Source organism: Metopolophium dirhodum, chromosome 9, assembly GCF_019925205.1.
Source record: "Metopolophium dirhodum isolate CAU chromosome 9, ASM1992520v1, whole genome shotgun sequence".
Lineage (NCBI taxonomy): Eukaryota > Metazoa > Arthropoda > Insecta > Hemiptera > Aphididae > Metopolophium > Metopolophium dirhodum.
Window position 1 is genome coordinate 1,408,164 of NC_083568.1, and position 27,383 is coordinate 1,435,546.

Sequence of the window (27,383 nt, forward strand, 5' to 3'; positions counted from 1 at the left end):
TTTAACTTTAGTTTTTTGTTTTTGCAAGCTTCAATGTGGCGTGCCCAATTAGTGTTGTTTAATGTCCCTTTTAATTTTCCACATCCACATAAATCACAGGAATTCATTTTTAAACACTCAAATTCAACCACTGAACCACAAATCACAATATTGTCAATATCACATAATTTTCGTGTGTCGACAATATAAATATAAATAAGATCGACCGTCGGCCGTCGCGACAATGCAGCGCCCTCACCACTCGGCAAAATTCGACGTTTCACGAATAATAATAATATTATATTGATAATTCTATTTTCGTACAAAAATGTCCACTCGTAACGAATTTTTTCGCTACATGTTTACACTGGTTAAGCCACTTAAACACATGGACCATAATAACCAAACCATAGATAAGTATATTATAAAACCAAACATTGACAACAAAATTAATGATTTAATAATATTATCATCGTATGATTTGTAATTTGTATAGCAATATTAGCAATATTAGTATTATACCTATGTATATATCTATTAACTATAATATTATCGTGGTTTTAGGCTTTAGGCTACATAAATAAGTCTACCTAAATACTAAAGACTTAATTATAAACTATTTTTATTTATAGTTTACTATAACTTATAATTAACTCGCTGACCCAACCACTGCACCACCCACCCACCACCCGCCACCAAAATAGTATGAGGTAGGGCAGATGTCCTACCTGAATATAGGGTTCGGCGCCACTGGGGCCAAGTACGATTGGTTAACCCATGATATTTATAACCATGTCATGGTATATAATATTGTTTAAATTAAATGAACAATATTGTATATTTGTATGGACTGTTAAAAATTGTTATACATTAGTGAAAACCTATTTATACAAATATTGATATAAATTACATTTAAAATTAATTATTTTAATGCCATTGCCATAATCATAATGGAGTTATTTATGTTTGTTATACAGTTCACGAATCCATTGAATGTGGTACTTGATTTCTGTAAAAACTGCGATTGAATTTTTTGAATTTGGATCCTTAATACTCACTACTCCGGTTAAATGATAAGAATTGGAGTGCAAAAAGCATAATCCTGCACCACTATCTCCCTTACCCAACCCTTGTCCTGAAACAAAAACAATTTTATAAAATAATAATACCTAAATTAATCATACGATTGTCATTGGATAGGGTGTACAATACAGATTTACCTTATTAGTTACAAATTATTACAAGTACTTTATTACGAGGATATTATGTCAGTGGAATTTGTGATGAAAATAAGTGTTAGCCGATTACCCAATGAATTTTAAACCATGATATAATTGCGAATTTAAATAAGACATAGTGATTATCAAATCTTCATGAATCGCTCATCAACTAATTATTACAAAAAAAAATTGTATACTAAGGTCTTCAATATATTATAACATAACTAGGCATAGCTAGTATAATGATATAAGTATAATACAGTTTAATTTAGCCAAATATTTTATATAAGTTACTAATATAGGTGAATCATATTACCAAAAATCACATTTCACTGTTGTGACAAAATATTTTGATTATCAGAATGGCGAAAGACTATCACACATACATGAGTGAGATATTAATATAATGTATTAAAATTATGTTTTGATTTAATAAAAGTATTACCGACCCTGTACCCATAAACATCTTGTTAAAGTTTATTTTCTTGCAATTGTTTTGCGTTTGACAATTTAGGTACCTATCAATTGTACAAGGGTATCACTATTATAGTATTATGTGAGTTGATGACAACTTTTATTAAAAACTGAATTTACTATATAAGTAGTCAAAAGGTCTTACGAGGCATGGAACTAAAACGATAATCTTATGGTACACTCATACCTTAACATAAGTAACAGTAATACTTTTGGATATAATGCATCATTAAATTGTAAATTGTAAAGTACGAAGTTAATACTTTTCAGTTTTAGCGTAAGTCAATTAAAACAATAAATTAGCAGGTACTGTAACATTCGTTACACCCTATTAATATATTATACACTAAACACACATACTATAGGATTAAAAACAATACAAAATATACACACTCAACACTACATACACTCACCTATATACATTAGCAGCATCTTTCCTATACAGTGAAGTAGTATTTTAAATATAATAATTATTATGGATCTATTAGCCAAATGTGTCTTATTATTGATAAAATACTTTAGTCTTCTAATCCCCAGCTACTGAAAACTTATCCATAAGGAATAGAAAACCGTCTCGTAATCAATGCTAACATCGTAAAAAGGTTACCCGACCACGTTGCATATTTGGTGGTGGCACTGAAGCTATGGACACTTATGTGTACAAAGTTATCAATGACCTTTGATTCTGTTTGGTTTATATGTCTTTGTGTTAGGTAGTAACATAGTTATTAAATTAATAATTTTTTATGTAAAATAAAAATACGGTTTTGTACGGCTTCGCTTTGTATATAAAAAGTTTGAAAGATTTTTAACAATATATTTTGTATTCTTATATTAATTACAATAATATTATTAAAAAATGGGATCTATAGTTTTAAAAATTAAGTTAATCTTAATTTTTAAAAGTACCTATCTTCAATATTCAGTGTTTAATAAATGTAAGTTAAGTAAAATCGATAATTTGATGGTATTAATGTTTAAATATTTTATTACCCAATGCAGAACCGGCACAAAATTTATCAACAGTCACAAATGATTCAAATCCGTTTGTATACATATTCCGACAAGAACTATGATCGATGTATGGTAATGATGCTTCTAATAGTATAGGACTATTAATGCCTTTTTTAGTTGTTCCCCAACCAACAATCTGTAAAAGTATAAAATAGTTGTATAATGTGCAATTACAATTAATGTATAATATTAATGTCCTTTTATGTAAATGGTTAGGAATGTGCATAGTACTATATAGTTAGATAAACAAATTCTGACTGATCAAAGTTTTTTAATTTTGGAATTCGATCAAGTATGAAATTATAATAATGTTTAGTGGTTATCCAATTCGTATTTTGAAAATGTTTTCTGAGCGATGAGTAAATTGATTTTACTATGATGTGTGTGTTTTTATTTTCACTGTTTGTAATCATTTTTTCATGTAGAAATAATGCTTCAATTTTCTGATTCAGCATTTTTCTGATGGAAAAGTTGTCTAGTTGGTAGGTACGTTAGTCAAGTTAATTATTAGGAAAATAATATTAATGTTTCGTAAGTTAAATGTATAGAATTATATATTTCATAATGTTTTAACTTTTTATTTTTTACTATATAAATTATTTATATGTATAGAATTTTGTAATAATGTTTTAATTACAGTTTTATTCCTATATACCTATGTTTTAAATTAATATTGTAATATTTAATTGCATAACATTATTTAATATATAAATAAAATTGTATTCGTTTGAACAAAAAACTTTAAAATATAATACAAAGCTCCCAATATATTGATAAAAATATAGTTAAAAAAAAATTTAAAAATACATTGTCACAATTTTTTTTATAAGCATTATATATTTGAATTTTTACAAAATGTATCAAATTTAAAATTTAAAAACGATTTTGTAGTTAAATATTCACAAAATATTCAACTCTAGCTAAGTATTGAAAAGTTAAAACAAGGTTCTACGTAAATAGGTAAATAAATTAACTTTGTTCACAATAACATCATCAAATATACTTAGTAATATCATAGGATGGCTGACCGTTTTCGATCCCAATCGTTTTTCTTATAGGTACAATGATATTATATCATTGAATAGATTTTTTACACCATCCATTGCAGTGACCCACTTGTAATCTACTGTACAGCAGAGCGACACCCACTTGTCCACCTTTTTTTTACTGTCTAAAATTTTTTCTGGTAAAAACAATAGTACGATTTTCAACTTCAAAATCGTTTCTGGTAGGAATGCGATTCTATTAGGTACTTTTGAAAAGTCAATTTGGAAAATTCAAATTGGTTTTCAATCCAATGAGAAAATCAAAAATAAAGTTAAGTTTTCCTACCTTTAACAAAAAATATTTTTTTTACGAGCGTTTAAAGTTTAAATTATTTCGATATTGGATTTATGCCGTAATTTAATGAATCTCAGTTTTTAAATCAGTTTTTTTTCAATAAACAAGAATTCATTCATTACAAGATTAGATGTAAATTCTTATAAAAACACTTAAAAAAAAAGTATACATTGGCATGATTTCATTTTATAAGCATTGTAAAGTTTAAAATTTATCGAAATTAGTAAAAATCAAAACAATTTGCAAATTATTTTGTTTTAATTAATTTATAAAGTTTTCTATTTTAAATTTAAAAAATGTAAAACATGTTAAGTAATTTATAAGTACTGCCACAAAAAAATCTTTATTCTTTTTTGAAGTTCAAATTTAAACAAGTAAATTATAAACAATATACTATAATATAAACCAACCTTTCCTCGATCTCCATTGACTACATTATAATTACAATTCCAATCGATACAAACAGGGGAAACGCCATTACTAAAAGAAACTGTGTCTTGTAACACAATAATAGCTATATCTTCAGCATGATACCCAGTAAGTCCATAATAACCTTCCTTCAGATAAACAATTTTCACCTGTACAATTATTGTTTTAATTTAAATAATTCAATATGTCAAACCAATTATTTTTTAAATTTTAAATTATTAATATTAGTTACGTTAATCATTTGAGTAAAGTCGTTGTCAATAGTCGTAAAATTTCTATCATATTTTCCAACAGCAATTTTGAATAGACCATCATTTATTGATAATATCTTAGATAACATACCTTTTTGCCAAAAACAATGAGCCGCTAAAAACGATTTCAATTAATTCATTATTTCATAAATACGTTTTACAAAGATTTTACCAGTAACGACTAAATTTGGAGCAATAATTGATCCTCCACAAATCATGTCGTAATCATAATTTTTTTGATTTAATTGATATATTCCAACATTCCAAGGTGCCGTTCCAATAAGTGCTTTTTCACCGTTTTCGACCAATACTTGGTTTTGGACATATACTCTACCGCAATCTAAAATAATATTTGAATATAAATATGGATATAAATTATAATGATTAATTAGTAGGTAATAATACCTATAGAATAGATATAATGATGACTGTTAAAAATAAACATCAAACAATTATGCCTTATGATTATTTGTACTTCCTTAATTTATATAATTTATATAATAAAAGTATTTGGATATAATAAAATATAAATAAACTAGTAAAATATGTATAAATTAGAGACTTGTGTTTATATGACCAAAAATACAATTACATGGATTGCAACTATATAGTTGTTTATTCCACTTTCCGTTAGACTGACAATGTAATTCAAGTGGAGCCGCATCTTTTCCATTTGGTGCAATATATGTTGGCTTACATGATGGTATTGCTATTGTATCAGGCATCAAAAAATTCGAACAATTGGCATACTCACAATTATGACTGCATTTAATATCTAAACTTTCTGATTCTAGAGGTGGACACATTTCTATAAACGTAAATAAATTATAATCAATAATAATTACACTTTGGACTTTTAATATTATACCTATAAATAAATAAGTAATTATTAGGTACAACATTCGAATTACTATAAAATACTTACTTATACACAATTTATCAAAATTGGATAACCATTTTCCTCTTCCCAGACAATACCTAAAGCTATATGTATAAGCCTTATAATATCCAACCTCACAATTCTCAATAACAGTACGTTTGTTATTAATTAATGTCCCGTGAGATAAAATATCATTAGAACCTTCATAAGAATATACGACTCCTTCGACGGTCGGTAAAACGCACGAACTCCCTGTGAACTGTCAAAACCTTAAATGTAAAATATACCTTTTAAAATATTTTCTGATTTATTTTCATTAAAAAAACCAAGCTAATATAATAAATTTAAAATTTAAATTAATACGCATTTAAATAAATATATTTACTTACATGTTTATTTAAAACTCCACGAATCCAATGCAGATGGTATTCAATGTCTGTAAAACCCATGACTGGTGTGTTTGTATCATTTAAATCATAACCTGTGACACTCAGTATCCCGGTTAAATAATACGAATCAAAGTGTAAAAAGGATATGCCTGCTCCTACATCTCGATTATATAACATTTCTCCTGAAACAATAGATAATTTATACATAAAACACAAATCATTGTTACTATTATTAGGTAGTGGGCCTACCATATAGGTGGGCATCTGTTAAATTTATCGGATTGAGGGTATCATTTATTTTTATTTATTTATAAAAACGCAATTCGGCTTTTTAAACAACTGTGTTTAAAAAGAAATAACTCAATGAAAAATGTAACAGTTACAATCATTTAAACTTAATGGTTTATATTCATAAAAAAAAATACGGTGAGCCTTGGTACGAGTGTTTATTAGTTATTATTAGTCAACGATACGGGCACATTCTTTGCCCGTTTGTAAGTTTGAACTTGGAACGACTCACTGGCAAATAAAAGGGCCCTTAGAGCCTATAAATCTAAAACAAAATCACTCTAAATGACGTGTGGGGTATCACAATATGACAATATGACATTCAACTAGTCTTTGGGTTAAATTAATACAAAATTTGACGTGGTATTTTCATCATGATTCGAGACTGGGTAATCTAATAATAGGGCACCCGTAGGTATCTGCCATGCCTGGGTGGGTGATGGCGGCACTTCTCTCCGGACACTGTGACTTGCCCGAAGAAAAATGCCACCCGCGGCTGGCATCGAACGGACGCCTTAATCCGCTCGGCCACTCCGTCCTCTTTTTTCTTGTTGTGCTAACATGTATAGATTGATTGATTGATTGACAAGTAGCAGGTTTCAACACTTCCTCTCCCAGAGAGAAGGTTTCTTAAGATGGCGTATGGGTAGCGCGTGTTGCCTTCGCCTTACAAAAATGATAACAACTTTAACAACATCTTAATTAACAAAATTCCACAACGGGTTTTTTGCTTTTTCATTTCATTATTAAAAATTATTGGTTAGTGTTATCAAAAAAATGTAAAGTCACAGATACAGTTCTTCCCTATGCGTTGTGGAATTTTGGTAATTTTACTATAAATACAGAGAGAGTAAAGTTCTTACTCGCAAAATAGTTTTTAGCTATGTTGTACATTTGTAGGATGGAGACAACGCATGCAGGTAGCAAAGCACCTCCTCTTAATCATTTAAATACTGGAAACTGCAGTACCATATTATCGAATATGCACTAAAGGCAATGGGCCTTGGGGCTAGATGACTAGAGCCTACGATAGTCTTAATCTGGCCAAGTGTCTGCCTAGGATATTTAATATTATGCTAATGCTACTATTAGAAATAATAGGTATATAGAATTAATTTTTGCAAAAAAACATTGAATTTTCATACCTACGTATCTATTTTCTAATATTATCGGTGATTTGGTAACCATATGAAGTAAAAAATACTTACAAAGATTCATGTATTACATTTAGAAATATAAATGCCTATTATCTATAAAAATTAAACATTTTATCAATTTATATAAATGTTAAATTTTTTAAAAAATAATTTTGATATTTTTAGGTAAATGAGATATTTATGATTTATAAGTAACTTTCTATTACAATATATTAAAGCTCTTTGTACAAAATTTTTATCGTAATTCGTAGAAAAAAACTAAAAAGCTTAAACTTAAAACTGCATTTTTGATTGTTCGTATTAGGTTACTCTAAAAAAACAATATATATACTGTCTGAATCTGGTTTTGCATAATCCGCACATTGATTATGTGTTTTTTTCAGTTATTAAGAAAAGTACTAAAATATTCTTACGTTTGACCCTCAAAGTACCAACTAGATTCAATATATCAAAAATGTCCACCATAGTTAAAAAAAACGAAACATTTTTACTAATTACTACGATTATCACTAAAATCAGAATCTAAAAATGTATTACCCGGCTTATAATCGGTACAAAATTTATCAAAAGTCACATATAGATTAAATTCGTCTGGATATATTTGTCGACAAGTAGCAGGTTCACTATATTGAAAAAATCTTTCAAATAAAACAGGAATTTGTGAGTCATTTTTCTTGTTCCATAAATTAATCTGAAAAATATGAAAAAGTTGTATAATGCACAATTATAATAAAGGTATAATATATTAATATCTCGTTATGTAAGTATCAGTAATGAAGTAAATTGTATTTTTAAAAAAAGTGTGACAAATCATAAGTTTTTAATTTTGGAGATAGATCGAATACGAAGTATTAATGGTGTTTAGGGTTTTTACAACTTGTACGTCAAAGCTCTAACGTGCATTAATTTAAAGGGGGTATATTCACACAACATTACAATTTTGACCAAAATTAACTGAGCGAATCGTAAGTTTTTATATTTAATTTTTAACTTAATAGCAGTTGGTTTTCGGAATTTATTCTTAGTTAATCAATTTTAAGCTATCCCCAAAATTTTTTAAATTGTGTAGATAACTTAAACATAACCACCCACCACTTTTTAGAAATTAAACCAGATAAAGACTTTCAAATAATTTTTATGTATTTAATAAAACTACATATTATACAGTACAACATATTTACCATTCCTGCATCTCCATTCTCTACTTTATACATACTATTCCAATCGATACAAACAGGTGCAATGCCATTACTAAACGAAAATTTTTTTGCTAACACAATAACAGCAATATCATTAGCAAATAACCCAAATTTTCCATTATAACCTTCACTCAAGTAAACTCTTTCTACCTGCACAATTAATTTAGCTTTTATTATACATATCATAAACATTTTTTGTAGACTTTGAAATATTAATACTTTACATCCATTAATTGAGGCGTGTCACTGTCAATAACAGTAACAACAATTTTTATTCGACCATCGTCAACTAATAATATATTAGAAACCATATTATCTTTCCAAAAACATCGAGCCCCTAAAACGTTATTTAATTAGTTTCCATTCCTTCTTAAATACATTGGACAAGGATTTTACCAGAAATTACTACATTTGAGGAGATAATCGACCCTCCACATGTAAAACCATGTATGGTATCTGTTTTACTTTTTTGATATATTCCAACATTCCAAGGTGCCGTTCCATTAAGTCCAAACATATCAGTTTTGATATATTGATGGCGATTTAAATACCCTTTACCGCAATCTACAACATTATTGGATGTAATATTAGAAGCTCTATATTTAGATTAAGATGCGTAACTCTGGCATCTATTAGGTATTACACAAACATATAAATAATATTAAATGTAATATAGCTACTATTTTGTACTTGTGGTCATATTATTTGTTCCATATTCAAATTGAGCACACAACTCTTTGGCCTCATCTGAACCATCTGAACAATCCTTTTCACCATCACAAACCCACGACCATTTGATACACAGTACATTTGAACAATAAAACTTATCCTCAGTATTTCTATAATTTTATTGAAATGTGCAACAAATTATTATTTGATACAGTTAATACAATTCAATTAATGTATACAATTTACAAGAAAATGTAAACAAAATGTTTAAAAAAAAATAAGGTAGGTATTCGTAAAGTTTTTATGTAACTTAAAGCGATTAATATAAAATGAATTCAAGTTAATAGTTATCAATTTGGTTACAAACTATATAAATAAATGTTATATGGCATGTCGGAATCCAATGTTCCTATTCGTAGTCAAAATTTTAACAATAGAAAAAAAAATTATAGGATAGTAGATAAAGTTAATTTTTTACATAATTAACATGTAAAAAGTAAGGATTACGATTTTCCAGATCAGATGTAGTTTACTAAGAATACTAAATATAGATCATTCTTTGATTGATGGTGCTCATTAAGACTTTAGGGTTCTAATTCCCACAAGTCCCAAACATCACTAGGCATTTTCGGCACTTGTAATAGCATAATATGTATTTATACTACAGTTACCAACATTGAGCAGGAATCATCATCTTCCCCGTCACACAAAATTCCGGATCCTGAAACAATGAATATTTATACATTAAATACATAAACAATGTTAAGTGAATTATTATTATTATTGATGGTAGGTACTACATTCCAGTCAGTTTTGTATTCAATAATAACACATAAATACTAATTTAAGGTAATATTTTATTATCTTATATTATATCGTGCATTCGTGAGTAATTTATGCAGAGGCAGTATATTTAAGTTAAAAATAGTGGGTGGGGAAACAAAAGTTTTGACCAGCCAGTAAAATATAAATAGGAAATCACCAGCAAGATTTCACTCGCAAGATACTTACAATTTTTTTCTCAATATATTCGCTATCTTGCATTTTTTATAATATATGTTGGCATAAGAACAAAGTACTTTACAGCGTTTTTGTTTGTAGTTATCGACGAATATTAAAGAGTGGTTGTTTTATTTTCACAATTTTTTTTTCTGGCATATACAGTTAATGTACATATAAAATTATGAACGCATTATGATTGAACGTAATAATTATGAATAAGTATAATAATTATAATATTTAAATATAATACATATTATACTAAGTACTAACATAATTTCATTAAAACATGATTTTCTATTTATTATTATAATGTTAACAGTGATATAACGTACCGAAAAATAAACATGAATATATTAACCAGGTATACGTCACCTTCATTGTCAATGGTGAGCTGATATTAAAGCAAATATATTTAAAAATACAAACAATAAATGTTTATGCATACATTTTATTACATTAAATTAACGTCACTATATACACTAAATATATATATTTTATCTTACATTTTCTAATATATTAGTAGGTATACCAAAATATTTTATACTAATATTATAATATACCAATAATAAATACTGACAATATCTGTAGAGAATTTATTAATGTTTACAGCACTAGAGTTCTATACGCAAGACATCGAGGTCTTCTAAAAATCTAAACCACTATCGCATGATGCTGATAATATGTAGTAGGTTTGTTATTATATACCTACCTCTTACTATATGTGATCAAATAACCGAAGGTCATTCTACGTAGATGGTGGAATTATGAATAACTAACTTGTTTTAAAATTGATCTTATAATATATCCTACTACTACATCAAATCTAGTTTATTATTAATGTTTACCTGAAAAATACTTAACTACCTATTCTCACACCTAACAAATATACAAAAAAAGTCATTAAAATTGGTCGAGACGTTACGGAGGAGTTCGTACAATGACATAACTATGACACAAGATTTTTATATATTAGGTATTTAAAAGAGAAATACTCTGTATGTTTCTTCATAATCTCAAATTTGAATGAAAAACAGCCAAACAGGTCAAACAGGAATCTTGAGATTCAAGGTGGAAATTAAAACCTTTTTTGTTTATAAATGATTGCTATTGGTTACTCAGGTAGATCAGGTACAAGCATGTGTATCAAATTGTTGCGCTTATAGCCTCGAATAAAGAAACTAGGTGTATATTAAAACAAAATGTACGTATGTAACTTAGGTATATACTCAAAAACTACTCAGTTAAATTTTAATAAAATCTCACAAACTGTTTTTAGGGGTGTTAGAAAAGTTTAGAGATTAAGTACCTAGATTAAACTTCGTGGAAAAATATTCTGAGTGCTATACATCCAATCACGACTTGTGGTTGCCCATCTAGGTCGAAATATATCACAAATCTTGGTACACTGACGCTGATTTATCCGTGAACTGATATACACAAAAACTGAGATATGCTCAAACTGGGATACATCTATATAGCGTATATACTATATAGGATTTGCCACAAAAAAAAAAACCGAATAAGGGTGAAGTTGGGATATACAGCTAGTATAATATATATAAATAGATTAATTCATATAATACCTTATTTAATGTAAAAAGAAGCACTTATTATGTTTTGCTGTAACAAAAATGAAATATCCCCAAAAAATCTTTCAACCTATTTTAAAGAATCAAGTTAATTTATGGTTCCCCTATATAGACACAACGTCACCTTAATATTTTTATCATTTGGTATGTATAAACATTAATCATTAAAAAATAGAAATTTAAAAATCCAATCAACAAAATAATCAAGTCAGTATAATAACTAAATACAATTGATAAAAAGTAATATTAAGAATAATAGTTATTTCAAGTACAATTGAAAACCAAATAAACAAACAAACAAATTATTAAACAATGAATGAACAATGAAACATTGGTAGATAGGTGTATATTATGCTAAAGACGTTCAAATTTAATATGCGTCAATTATATATTATATAATGGCTAGATACTACTTATGTATTATGATTTATGACTTACCTACGTACCTATTATGTTTAGTGTGATGAGGATTGTATGCACTGTTAAAAATTGTTACACATAATTAAAAACTTATTGTTTTATTTTATAAAATATTAATTTCAATTACAATTGGAATAAATTACTTTAATAACACTACCATACCTAATCTTATTGGACTTAGTTATGTTTATTATACAGTCCACGAATCCATTGAATGTGATATTTAACTTCTGTAAAAACAGCAATTGAGTTTTTTGTTTCTGGATCCCTTATACTCACTACTCCGGTTAAATAATAAGAATTAGAGTGTAAAAAGCATAAGCCTGCACCGCTATGCCCCTTATTCACTCTTTGTCCTGAAACTATAGATATTATTTTATTCATAATGCTTAAATCAATCATATTATGACAGTTATTCAGTAGTGGGCACATTATAGATATACCTTATTAATTAAAAATAATGCACAAGCGTTATAATACAAGCGGTTTTTAGTGAATTTGTTATGAAAGTAGCTGATAGCCGATAATTTAATGAATTTCAAACAATAAAATTATTTAGTGTAATTATTAAACCTTCAATGAATCACTCATCAAAGACTTCCAAAAAATTGTATACTGAGGTCATCTATGTACCTACTGCAGTATATTGTAGATAAACATTAGATAGGTACACATAAATAGCCCTTTACATAGACATTATAATATCTTCATTTTTAAAAATGTCTAACTTCGTCCTTCAATATTCGGTGTTTAAAAAAAATTTAAGTTAAGTTGGTTAAAGAAAACGATGATATCATGGTAGGCATTAATGTTTAAATATTTTATTACCAGAACCGGCACAAAATTTATCAACAGTAACAAATGATTCAAATCCGTTTGTATACATATTCCGGCAAGAACTATGGTCGATGTATAGTAAAGATGTTTCTAATAGTATTGGACTATTAATGCCTTTTTCAGTTTTTCCCCAACCAACCATCTGTAAAAGTATAAAATGTTGTATAATGTACAATTACAATTAACGTATAATATTAATGTCCTTTTATGTAAATGGTTAGGAATGTGCATAGTACTATATAGTTAGATAAACAAATTCTGACTGATCAAAGTTTTTTAATTTTGGAATTCGATCAAGTATGAAATTATAATAATGTTTAGTGGTTATCCGATTCGTATTTTGAAAATGCATATTAGATTCTGAGCGGAGCGATGAGTAAATTGATTTTACTATGTGTGTGTTTTTATTTTCACTGTTTAAACATTTTTTCATGTCGAAATAATGCTTCGATTTTCTGATTCAGCATTTTTTTAGATGGAAAAGTTATCTAGTTGGTAGGTACGTTAGTCAAGTTAATAATTAAGAAAATTAAGAATAATTTTCAAAAGAATCGGTGAAACAAATAGTTAAGGAAAAACGGGAATTTTTATAAAGAATCAGTTTTTGATTACATTGAAATAATTTTTTCGATTCCGTAGTCACTTATTTTTTAAGTAGATGTCAGAACACTATTTCTTGCTTTCTCTCTTGCTCTCACTTTTATTTATTTTCTTGTTTTCTCTCTGGCCCACGTTCAGCATAGACAAAACACATTAGGTAGCGCAAAATAATTTTTTCTATGTTTTTAAGTAATCTTAGAGTAAAATAATCTATTACAAAAAAGATAGAGGATAATTTTTTTGAGGGAATGACATCAATTTTATATTTTATTGTTATTTGACTTTGTACCTACTCGACTTTCAAAAACTTTTTAAACGAAAAAATGTTGTACATTTAAATGATGTTTAAATTGTTTTGAGACATTATTTAGACAAATCGATAATAATATGTCATTCCCTCAAAATTATTATTCTCTATTTTTTTGTTATGGGTGATTTAACTCTAAGATTACTTATAAACATAGAAAAAATGATTCTGCGTAAATGCGTTTTGTCTAAGTTGCGCGTGGGCCAGAGAAAGAAAAGAAATAGTGCGCTGACATCCTTTTAATCACGGAATGCTCGGAACTGCTAACAAACCGAATAATTTTAGTTTCTTTCGATGGCGCTCGCAAATGTATTGTCATATTATGGAACAAACCTAATTATCACAGGCAGGTTTATCATTTAATAAAAATGAAGAACTATTAGGAAGGGATACAACTAGAATACCAGATTTCATGTTGAATAAAAAACGATGTTCCTTACAACGCCTCCGGTAATATTGTTGATGTATCACTATTTATCAATCATTAATGACTCATCGAATAAAGACGGTTTACCAGTGTACACTTGGATAAGAGGACATTTCTAAAATTGTACACTAAAAAACTGTCACCATTATTTGTTTTATAATTTATTAAATAAATTCAATATTACATAATATTGAATTGTGTGTTACTATATATTTCTTATTCTATCGTTAGTCGTTACGTACTGATTATACACTGTTGAAAAGTCGTCACGGAAGAATAACTTCGACGCCTGTGCAGTAGAAAAATTGTGAGGCATGACGCATCCTCGAATGGAACATGCAGTTTGTCGAAATGCGTATGATCATTTTTAACGCTGGATTACGAAGGATATACATTTTGTATATTTTTATTTTGTGAAAAATGTAATGTATAATAATACGATTACCAGAACTCAATTACTAGGTACTAGGTACTCAATTACTAGGTACTCAAGAGTACGGCACTCGAGAGGGAGACTGATTACAAAAATAATACCACGGTTACACCCGGGCTGGTGTCTGTTTTTTTTCAAGTTTTCCTGACATTTATTATCCAAAGTCATTACAGTGATCCACTTGTGGTATCCACTTGTCCATCATTTTTAGTTATGTATTGTAACATGCCAAAATGAAAAATGATCTTTACATATGGATGGACAAGTGTCGATGTTGATAGGTACAGTAATTAATATAGTTATATATATCACAATATTATTATTTAAATAATGGTACAAACCGACCTTTCCTAGATCTCCATTGCTAACATTGTATTTACCATCCCAATCGATACAAACAGGTGCAACACCATTACTAAATGAAACTCTGTTTTGTAACACAATAATTGCTATATCTTCAGCATGAAACCCAACAGGTCCATAATAATGTTCTTTCAGGTTCACAGTTTCCACCTATACACATTTTTTAAATTATATTATTCATACGAATTATTTTAAGATTTTGAATGATTAATAACTTACATTAATTATTTGAGTAAAATCATTATCAATTACTGAAAAATTTCTAGAATATTTTCCTACAGCAATTTTGTATAGACCGTTGTCTATTGATATTCCCTTATAAAGCATACCTTTTTGCAAAAAACAATGGGCCGCTAAAAACGTTTTTAATTAATTGATCATTTCTTAAATACGTTTTACAAATATTTTACCAGAAACGACTAAATTTGGAGCAATAATTGATCCTCCACAAATCAAGTTATGATTGGAATTTGTTTTATTTAATTTATATATTCCAACATTCCAAGGTGCCGTTTCAACAAGTGCTTCTTTACCATTGTTAATCAACACTTGGTTTATGCCATATACTCTACCACAATCTAAAATAATATTAAAAAATATATATACATGATAACAATTAATATATGTAATAAAACCTAAGAATAAACATAATCATGACGGTGTAAAATTGTAAATCAAACGATTATGCACAACCAATATCTATTCTTTGTTCTTCCCTAATGATATTATTTATAATGCACACCAGTGGCGTATTTAAGTGGGGCAGAGGACCCCCCTCATTTGGGCCTGGCATCCAGGTTAATAAATTGGGCTGCTTTTATATAATTGTGTCGTAAAACTTGGAGAAATACAATGAACTGATGCATAACATAGATGTCACATAAATTAGACACAATATGACAAAAAATACAATTACATGGATTGCATCTATATAGTTGTTTATTCCACGTTCCATTAGATTGACAAAGTAATTCAAGTGGAGTATCATCTTGTCCATTTGGTGTACTGTATGTTGGCTTACATGATGGTATTGCTATTGTATCGGGTAACGATAAATTTGAACAATTAGCATACTTACCATTATGACTACATTTAATATCCAAACTATTTGATTCTAGAGGTGGACACATTTCTATAAACGTAAATAAATTATAATCAATCATAACAACACTTTGGACTTAAAATATAGAAATAAATAAGTAATTTTTACAACATTCGAATAACTACACAATACTTACTGAAACACAATTTATCAAAATTGGATAACCATTTTCCTTTTCCCAGACAAGACCTAGAACTATTGGTATAAGCTTTATGATATCCAACTTCACAATTCTCAATAATAGTAAGATTATCATTAATTAATGTCCCGTGAGATAAAATGTCATTAGAACCTTTATAAGTATATACAACTCCTTCGACGGTCGGTAAAACGCACGAACTCTCTGCGAACTATCAAAACCTTATATGGTAAATTTATGTATTATTTCTATAATATCTTAGTTTTAATGTTTATCCATGTTTTAAACCAACAAGCAACCAATATAATAAGTCAAAAATTAAAATTAATATCTATAAAATATCTATTTACTTACATGTTTGTTTAAAACTCCACGAATCCATTGAACATGGTATTTAATATTTGTATAACCTAAGGTTGAATTGTTTTTATTTAAATTCTCGTAACTCAGTACCCCAGTTAAATAAAAAGAATTAAAGTGTAAAAAACTTATGGCTGATCCATCATTTATAGGACTTACTTCTAGTTCTGAAACAAGTAATATTTTATATCTAAGGCACAACTAAAACATATTACTACTGTTGGTTAGTTGGCGCATAGGTGGAAATCCGTTAAATTTTCCTAGTAGAGAAGGGAGGGTAACATTTTTTATTTATTTTTATTCATTTATATTTATAAATACATAATTTGGCGGCTTTTTAAACAATAGTGTTTAAGAAATAACAGAATGAACAATTTAACAATAATATAAAAATGTAAATGTAATATCGATAAAAGAAAAAGGTAGCCTTGGTATGAGTGGTTATTAACGATATAGGCACATTCATTGCAAAGATAGAACGACTCACTGGCCAATTAAAGGGGATTTGGAGCCTATAGTATCACCTGGAAAACGAAAAAAAAGTCGCTCTAAAAGGCGTAAGGGCATCAATCTGATCTTCAATTATTTTCTGGGTAAAATAAATATGAAATTTCAGTGATCATGTGGTTGGATGGGCAATATTTATGTGGAAAACAGAGTAACCAGTTCCAGACTTTTTTGTTAAATTAATGTGAGCCGCGAGGAGATTGATCCCACACAAAACTGTCTAAAAAGCTCCAATTACCAGCAATAATTGGGAAATACAGATTTACATTATTAATTACAGATAATATACAATAACCTCATTGTTGGGATACCCATGTTATATTAATAGAGAACCTACTACCTAAATACCGTGGCAGAGTTGGTTTGTAAGTTTGAAGATATAAATATTAAGTGTTGAAATTTCCCGAAATGGGTTGCACACATATTCATTATCTACTGACCACACCTCATAATAACATTTGCGATCAAATTAACTGTTAGCTACGGTTATATAAATCCATATAATTTATTGTTATTAAGAATTTCATATATTTATTATTTGTATGTTAATTTCCGTTTGTTATTACAGGTTTCGTTTATGAGAACAAAACCAAATTAGAACCAAATTAATTTTATTCTATTGAACGACTTTCTCTACAGTACGATTTTTTTTTGCTGCTCATGGGTACATTGTAATATGGAAGTTTCACTGTATTTATTTTTAACTCAATTGAAAAACATGGAGTTGATTGTAAAATTTCCGTTATTCTTAATTTTTAATTTTGAGTGGATTAATAAATGTATTGATTTTTCAATGATATGTTTTTTTTATTTTATTTTAATTTTTATGTATGTGTACACGATAAGTAGAAATATTTCTTTGATTTTAATCTTCAGCATCTTTTATGATAAAAAATGAATCTAGTTGATGCATCGGAGAGGACAAAACTGAATATTTCCAGTAGTTTTCGAAATGACAAGGAAAAACCTATAAAAAATAAAGAAAAACGTGAATTTGTACGTAAAATTATCTTGTTTTTGGTGTAACTCAATAGAATAACCGTAGATGCATGCAATTTTCACTGATTATTTATATAACCATTTTCACTACACTACAAAATTTCCAAAATTGCTTAACTGTTTCTGAGCTAACAAATATTCGATTTTTATTAGTATTTTTAAAAATACTGTCGATAAACAACTTTTTGCACGGTAAAAATACTTGAATATTTAATGCAAAGTTCTTCATAAGTTTTCGTTAAAGAACATGAAAAAAAAAGTTAAGCATATTTTACAATATTTTTTTCTGAGCTTATCCAAGATTTGAAAACGAATACAAGATTTCTCTTAATTTTGGTACATTTAACACACACAAAAAGGAGAAGAATTGATGTAAAATCAATATATTCATATCTCCACTCAATATCTACATTAATTGTAATACAAAATTGAGAACCGGCACTGAACCTATCAACGCATTCATAATATATTCTTCAAATCTGTTTGTATAAAGTTGTCAACAAGTACCACAGTCGATGTATGGTAAAGGTAGCAAGTGGATCATTGTAAAATATGTAATAGATTTGAATTCAATAGTCAATGATAAATCATTAGTATATGTACAACTAATCCGAGCAGAAATTATTGTGTGTGTCATTTTTTTTTTTTTTAATATAAGTTTGATATTATTAAGTCAAAGAGTAACTTACGTGTTACGAGTAAACTTGTATTACATTTTGAAAATCTTTGACCCATCGAATATATTTTAATATAAAACTAAAAAATTAAAAAGTACCTACTTTCATATAAAATATAAAAATTATCATTTACAGAAATTGAAAATCTAAACATTTGGTCAAAATTTCATATATTTATAGTTATTCGTTTTTATAGATAATATTGTCTAAAACGTGTGTATTACTAAATTTTTTTTAAGTTATTAAGAAAATTACTAATCTATATTACTTGTGACCCTCAAAGTACCAACTAGATCCAATATATTTAAAATCTCCATCAATGTTAAAAATCTAAGCATTTTGACTGTACCTACCAAATGTGGTAACTATGATAGATACAAAAAGAAAAAGAATCACTGTAAAATCAATACTTTCATCGCCATGATCAGAATTTAAATTTGAATTACTCAATTTAGTATCAACACAAAATTTATCAAAAGTCACAAATCGTTGAAATCCGTCTGTATGCAGTTTTCGACAAGTATTATGGTCGATATAATTGAAATCAGTATTAATTTTATGTCGTGTGCCATTAATCGTGCCGTAAACAACAACCTTTAAAAGTATGAAAAAGTGTTATAATATAATATAATCATAATAAAGGTATAATATTAATATCTTTTGTTGGTGTCTGTAATGAATCAAATTGTATTTTTAAATAAAGTCCAACTAATCAAGTTTTTAATTTTGGAGATGGAACGATTATGAAATAAGAACAGAATACGAGGTAAATGGGATGTACAAAGAAGCAATGTGGCCCATTTTGTTCATATTAGAACGGAAAAATTGTTTTTATTGTAGAGCTCAATCCGAAAGTAATTTAAAGTTAACTTTTTGAACTTTTATTTACGTTGCTCAGAGAACAATTTTAACCTCAATTAACATAAAGGGACTATATTTCCACAACTTTACCATTTTGACCAACATTTACTGGATGAATTGTAAATTTTTTTACTTAATTTTTAACTTATTAGCAGTTGGATTTCGGAATTTATTATTAGTTCATCGATTTGAAGCTAGCACCAAAATGTATTAACTCGTGTGGATAACTTAACCTTAACCACCCACGACTTTTTAGATATTAAAACAGACAACCAACTTTTAATTATTTTTTATGTATTTAATAAAACTACATACCTATAGGTACTCAGTTCAGGTTAAGATTGAACCATGCAGACAGAGCCGCCGAACAGTGCCTGACCCCCCCCCCCCCCCATGCAATGGCTATGCGTTCTGTGATTGGCCGACAATCATCGCCGGTCATCGTCGATCGTCGGCGCCGGTGCTGGCCGCCGTGCATACGCTCCCACCGGTATCCGGAATGCGCGAAAAAAACGTGTTTTGGTCGAGCGAGCGGTTCAATCTTAATCTGAACAGAGTATAGGTACTATAATACAATACAACATAATTACCGTTCCTTTATGTCCATTCTCTACTGTATATTTATTATTCCAATCGATGCAGACAGGTTCAAAACCATGTCTATACGAAATGTTTTTCTCTAACACTACAACAGCAATATCATTACCATATAAGCCATCCAATCCATTAAAACCTTCATTCAGGTAAATCTTTTGTACCTGTACAGTTGTTTTTATTTATAATATTATACATATCATACAAATTATTAATTGTACGCTTTGGATTATTAATAACTTACATATATTATTCGATCAAAGTTAAAGCTATTAGCTTTAAGATTTGTTGGCATTTCTTCATTAATAAATACTAAGTATTGTTCGTTTTTTACTGATATTTGCTTAGACAACATACCTTTTTTCCAAAAACAACTTGCCACTAAAAAGTTATTTGATTAATATTATTATTCCTTCTTAAATGCATAGTACAAGAATTTTACCAGAAATGATTACATTTGGAGAAATAATTGTTCCTCCACACACCAAGGAATAACCAACGTCCTCAATTAGTTCTAAAATATATACCAAGAGCTTATCAAATAGTTGTTTTTCCTCATTGTCAATCAACGTATCGTTACTGAATTGCACTTTACCGCAATCTAAATGAATATTAGGTAAATTACATGTAATATTTGATTTTCTATATTTAGATTTATATGCGTAACTCTGGAATCTATTAATTATGACACAGACATATAAATAATATTAAATGTCATATAGCTATTATTTTGTACTTGTGGTCGTATTTGTTCCATATTCATATCGAGCACACAACTCTTTGGTCTCATCTGAACCATTTTTGAACCGTTTTTTTTTTTTTTAGTGTCAATGGATAACCAAAACTACTTAAGTGTATAAAAATTAAAAAAGGTAGTTATAAGAAAAAATTTTTTAGATCTTGTAAATTAAATCTATGTTGGAATTGTTACAAAAAAATTGCCTGTTAAAAATAAAGAAACACGTCTTTCTTTGTCTTAACAAAATCTTATGTCATCGATCCATAATCGTTAAAAAAACCCCGCGTACAATGGCATAAGATACACCCTGTATATAAATAATAATATTAAATGTAGTAGTAGTATAGCTACTATTTTGTACTTGTGGTCGTATTTGGTCCATACTCATATTGAGCACACAACTCTTTGGTCTCGTCTGAACCATCTGAACAATCCTTACGACCATCACAAACCCATGACCATTCGATACATAGTCCATTTGAACAATAAAACTTATCCTCAGTATTTCTATAATTATATTAAAATGTGCAACAAATCATTATTTAATACAATTAATATAAAATACAATTATAGCAAATATTTATATATTTTCAAGTTAATAATTATTAATTCGGTTACAAAGTATATAAATAAATGTTATATGGTATGCCGGAATCCAATTCCCTATGGGTAGTCAAAAGCTTAACAATAAAACAAAAATTAGATGATAGTAGATAAAGTTAATTCTTTACATGATTAACATGTAAAAAAGAAAGGATTTTGATCTTCCTGATCATAATGTGTAGTTGGCACGAAGAATACCTTATATTAAATATAGATCATACATTGATCGATGGTGCTCATTAAGACTTTAGGGATCTAATTCCCACAAGCCCCAACCACCACTAAGCATTTTCTACACACTTCATTTTCAGCAATTATACAATAACATAATAAGTATTTATACTACAGTTACTAACATTGAGCAGGAATCATCATCTTCCCTGTCACATAAAATTCCGGATCCTGAAACAATGAATATTTATACATCAAATACGTAAACAATGTTTAGTGAATTATTATTATTATTGATTTTACTGCATTTTCGGTTTTGAATTTAATAATAAATAATAACATATAAATACTATAGTATAAGGTAATATTTTTCTATCTTACACAAAGTGAATTTATGAGTTATATATGGAGGCGGTATTTTAGTTAATAATAGTGGGTGGGCAAACTTAACCTGAACTAACCTAACCTCATCGGAGGGGCTTCGTCCTGTGATTTTTTTTTTTAAGTGTAGTAAATCACCGTGGGGATTAATGAAAGTCAGGAGATATGTAATTAGTATTAATTATACTAAGGATACCTAATATAGTAATTTGAAATATTAATCGTGTATATTGTTTGATTGTAATTATTAACACTTAAAGGCTCTAAGCCTCCAAGGACCCAATTACCAATATTTTCACCACTTAGAATTACATAATATTTATTCATATAACAGTCGTCAACACTGAGCAAGATGATACAGATTGTCGTCTAATTTTCATGCTAGTTATGCATTAAATACATAAATAACGTTTAGTGAATTAAGATTATTATTAATTGTTTTAATGAGCATTTGCAGTTTGAAGTCAATAGAATCATAATAATATATTATATTATAATCTTATACAATATACATCGTGTGTAACATGTACGGTGGCATAATTTCAGATAATAATAGTGGGTCCGGGAGCTAAAGTTTTACCAGCCAAAGAAATTACTAAAAAAATGGACTTTTAACAATTTATTTTTTACCATTAATTGTACTATAGTTTGTACCGATTTGTCAAACCATTTTCAGAATTTGTATCTGAGTATTTTCCCCGGAAAAATCAATTTTCCACTGGTGCGACAAACATTACACCAGCACTTCCTTTCCTAAAAAGGACCCTGAACTCTGATGGTTTTTGAGGACTTTGTAGGTCAATTAATTTCGATATCTATTTTTTCGTTGAAGGAGATAATGCTAATAATTTAGGACTTTGATTTAAAATTGAAATGTTTGGAGTAGATGTTTTTGAATGTAAACTACTGTATGTATAATTAGGCACTATAAGGTTTTCAGGTATAGATGATACATTTTCTAAAAACAAAAATAAGTTTCTAATAGTATAGGTTAGGTTAGGTTACCTAACCCAAGAAATGTTTTTGAATCATAACAAAATGACTAACCTAACATCATTATTCTTTGAAGTATCTACGGTTATTTGCAGTGATCGAAATGTCTCAAAATGTGACACATAAACGTATAAAATTCAATTTTATACATTTATAATAATAATTATTATTATTAAATGGGAATAAGACGTTTCGGCGATATGTTAATTCGATGATGATGTCCGTTTCGGCGCGCGACTGTTTCGGCGATACAGTAACTTACTTATCTGTAACATTGTCTCGCCGTATGGCGTGTGGTATAGAAATGTTATCTTTATTACTATAAGTTATTGTTATTATTACTACACGATAAGGTGGTCACGATAGTCGATATGGATGATCTGTTAATTTAAATAAAGACCTTCATTGCGAATTTCAAAAAAAATTCAAGCCGTGCGTGACACGTACTATGAAAATCTTGTGTCGGGAAATAGTCCTCCAAGAAAGTTGAAACAATTTCAAAACATAGATAAAAGATTAGTAAATAATTATGATAGGCAAAATAAAATGATATTTCTAAGAACCAAGAGGTATAGAAAATAATATTGCTTTAAAATAAAATTGTAGATAATTTTTTTTTTATATTGGCTAAATAATAATGTTATACCTATATGTTTAACTGTATTAACTAGGTATAAATAATTATAATTATTTTTATTTATTTATTTACGATTTAAAGGGACTGTGGTATACATATTTATATATATACATTTTATTATATTCAGTTATATATAACTATAAAGATTTTTATTTATTTGTTTATTTATGATTTAAAGTGACTGTGGTATTTATACATTTTTAACTGTATAACCTATAAATAATTATAACTATTTTGACTTATTTATGATTTAAAATTACTTATTATATTATATAAAACGTTTTTACATTATATCACATTTTTTTTTTATTATTAATTTTCGCCGAAATGGTCACTTGCCGAAACGGACATATCGCCGAAACGTCCTAGATATATATTAACGTCCTATATTAAATGGTTATTTTTCTACAACTCATATGACTGTGTAAGTAAGAAATATCCAAAATAACACTTATAAGTAATAAGTAATATAATATAATATAATATATTAAATATTAAGCTCCTTATTTTTATCAAATGATAAACAACTTGTTGGAGGCATAACACCATTAGACGAAATGGACACAATAACTTCTACAGCAACGATATTATTACATCAGATACCATCTTATAAAAAGACAAAAAGATGTACTAATTATCTTTGTTCTGAATTTTCAAAAGACAACACGTGTCAAGTTATTCAGTTGAATGTTGTTGATGGATATACCAATACAGACATTGATAAATCTTATGAACCTTTGATATATAAGTTTTTAAAAAAATAAACAGGCAGGAATGTGAATGAAAAATTGTCCCCAAATCCTAATTCAATACCTTTTTTTTTAACTAAAAAGAAAATGTCATGTGGTTGCTTTTTCTTCACCTTCAACTATACTTTGATATACCTACTATTTTCCTATTTCAAATTATGGTACTGATTAATAACTATGTTATACGACAATATGATTGTATGTATTATATTTTATAACAAAATTCTGTATTTAATAATAAGATTATATAAAACAATAAAATATTATCATCGGAATTATATATTTTTACAGTTCGAAAACAATCGTACGTATAATACGCGCACACGCACACATACACACGTCATATATATTTTATTATTGAAACTGATAAAGATAAAAAATTTAAAAAGCGTATTAATTGACATTTGTATAGTAAGTTTAATTGTAATTAATCAGTTCGAAAAACATTGTTATTGAAATTAAATTTTGTTTCATCAGTATTATTGTTTTCGAAAAATTACTGGTACCTACATATTATATTAAGTTGTATTAAGTATTATAACAACTCTTCACATTAAATAGATACATTAATTAATTTTTTGTTGGTAGATTTAATAATATAAACTAACATAATTTTCTACTTATTATTATAATGTTTACACTGATACCTATTACTTACCAAAAATTAAGCATGAATATATTAACCAGAAATACATCACATTCATTGTCAATATTGTGAGTTGCGATTAAAGTAAATTTATTTAAAACTTATAAACAATAAATGTTTATACATACGTTATATGAAATTAACTCCACTATACACTAAACAATATTTTACCGAACATTTTCTAACATGTAGGTATACCAAAATATACTATGACAATAATATAATATTATATATATATATATATATGAAACACTGACAGTTTCTTTATTGGATTAATTAATTAACTTCATAAGTTAACACTTCATCAAATACGATGGTAGCATGTAGTCGGTTCGATATCATGCGCGTACTATCAGCTGTATTTGATCACATTATCGACCTAAGGACAAACTCCGTAGATAGAAGGCAATGAATAAATTATTAAATTATTGCTAACTTGTTTTAATAATAATTGTATAAGTGCTACTACTACGCGTTTACGCAGATAGGTACACCAAAGACTGGATATACTGGTTATCCAGATTATGCAGAATTCACACACATATTATATACACACCACCTACACACTAGCTCTCAACGGATTTGCTCGGTGTACCTGTCCACCTCCTCTTGAGTAGTATCTACCTATATAAAACAGAAACCCGAGGGCGCCTCCTATGGCGATTTTTCGTACTTCTATAGAGGAGAATGGAGAGAAAACGGATAACTTTTGTGGCGCTCCTTTGGCGATTTTTGAGACAGCCAATGAAAAAATTCGATGGGCGGTCTCCCAGGCCTCTGCTTTGTAATATTATGTATCAGAAAAAAAAGGTATATTTACGAAGAACTTTGTAGGTATTTATATTTAAAGATAAAAACTTGTATATTTTATTGATTAGTTCATTTATTAATCTATTAATATAAATAATTTAGTTTATGTATGAAGATATCAATCTTTACCTCCTTTGAGGACTTCCTGCGTCCTCGCTCGGTCCTTATTCGCGTTCCCCGCTAAATTTACAGGCCGCGCGCCTCGGCGGAGATAACGTGAAAACCGAGTGCTGCCGTCGCGCGTGTTCATCGATAATTTTTTTAAAAAGTCGAGTCTTACCACTTTACGCCGCGTAGGTAGGTATTACTATATACAGGCATAAATACATGCGTCGAAAAGTTCGATTTTTTTATTGATTTTTTTTGATTCAATGAACTGCGTTATCATTATATTAAATTTGACTGCCTTTTGTCCTTTTGCCTACTCGGTCACGCCGTGGCTTCCTTATATTTGGTATTTATATATTTGATTTGGCATAAATATACACGCTTTAGCCACTGTATCGGTCTGTAGGCAAGTACATGTATATATTATTATAATAAATAAACGTATAAATATTAATTATATGTAATAATATCCTAGCTCGAGTCGAGTCGACTATACTCAAGGTATGTTTAATCATGAGCATAAAATCAAATTAATAACTAACCTACATGTATACTATATGACTTAATGAGGATCTATTTATTTATTGTTTATTAATATATATTATATAGTAACTGTAGCAGTATTTGTATGCCACATTAAATTATTAATTACCAAAATAAGAAAGTGGCTATTTGATTACCTCAACCAGTTAACTCAACTGACAACTGTAATATTATGTTGATATGTATGTATTGATTAGTTCGTATACCATAGGTACGTATATACAATATGTTTTTTTGGTCTGTGTAGTATATCGTTTGCGTTGTGTGTAGTTATATACTACGGCGAACGTCATTCGAGGTGACTGACCTGCTAGACACCCAAAAAATTCGTTGGCTATATGATTTGCATGGACGCCCTAAATTTTTAAAATTTTTTTTCACGTAATTTATTACTTATTTTTGCTTTTTTGGTGACAGTAATGAAGACTGTCCGCGATCCGACGCAGTCGGATTGCCTACCCGGATAACTAAGGTGACTGACCTGCTAGACACCAAA

At 28.3% G+C, this 27,383-nt stretch overlaps 1 protein-coding gene across 1 annotated transcript; it reads right to left on the bottom strand.

Moving 5' to 3' along the window:
- Window positions 1–699: 699 nt before the first annotated feature.
- Window positions 700–25,754, bottom strand: LOC132953090 (uncharacterized). Its single transcript, XM_061025646.1, has 28 exons — window positions 25,439–25,754; window positions 22,206–22,251; window positions 21,608–21,753; window positions 20,950–21,108; window positions 20,752–20,888; window positions 20,504–20,671; window positions 19,406–19,646; window positions 16,864–17,036; window positions 16,507–16,720; window positions 16,185–16,400; window positions 15,679–15,846; window positions 15,488–15,621; window positions 15,251–15,418; window positions 13,130–13,280; window positions 9,966–10,011; window positions 9,312–9,460; window positions 9,018–9,185; window positions 8,846–8,958; window positions 8,604–8,771; window positions 7,960–8,113; window positions 5,978–6,159; window positions 5,634–5,847; window positions 5,301–5,516; window positions 4,881–5,048; window positions 4,690–4,823; window positions 4,439–4,606; window positions 2,667–2,823; window positions 700–1,114 (listed from the first exon to the last, which is right to left on the bottom strand). The coding sequence occupies exons 1-28, from the start codon at window positions 25,482–25,484 to the stop codon at window positions 936–938; spliced, it is 4,383 nt and encodes a 1,460-aa protein (XP_060881629.1). The 5' UTR covers window positions 25,485–25,754; the 3' UTR covers window positions 700–935.
- Window positions 25,755–27,383: the final 1,629 nt, after the last annotated feature.

Excerpts from the sequence above, each read along its gene's own strand:
- LOC132953090 (XM_061025646.1), bottom strand. The coding sequence starts at position 25,484 with ATGAATGTGATGTATTTCTGGTTAATATATTCATGCTTAATTTTTG. Across the intron at positions 9,461-9,965 it reads GATGATGATTCCTGCTCAAT|AAATACTGAGGATAAGTTTT; the intron begins GTTGGTAACTGT and ends ATAAAATTATAG. Across the intron at positions 8,114-8,603 it reads AGAATGGAGATGCAGGAATG|ATTAATTTATGGAACAAGAA; the intron begins GTAAATATGTTG and ends CATATTTTTCAG.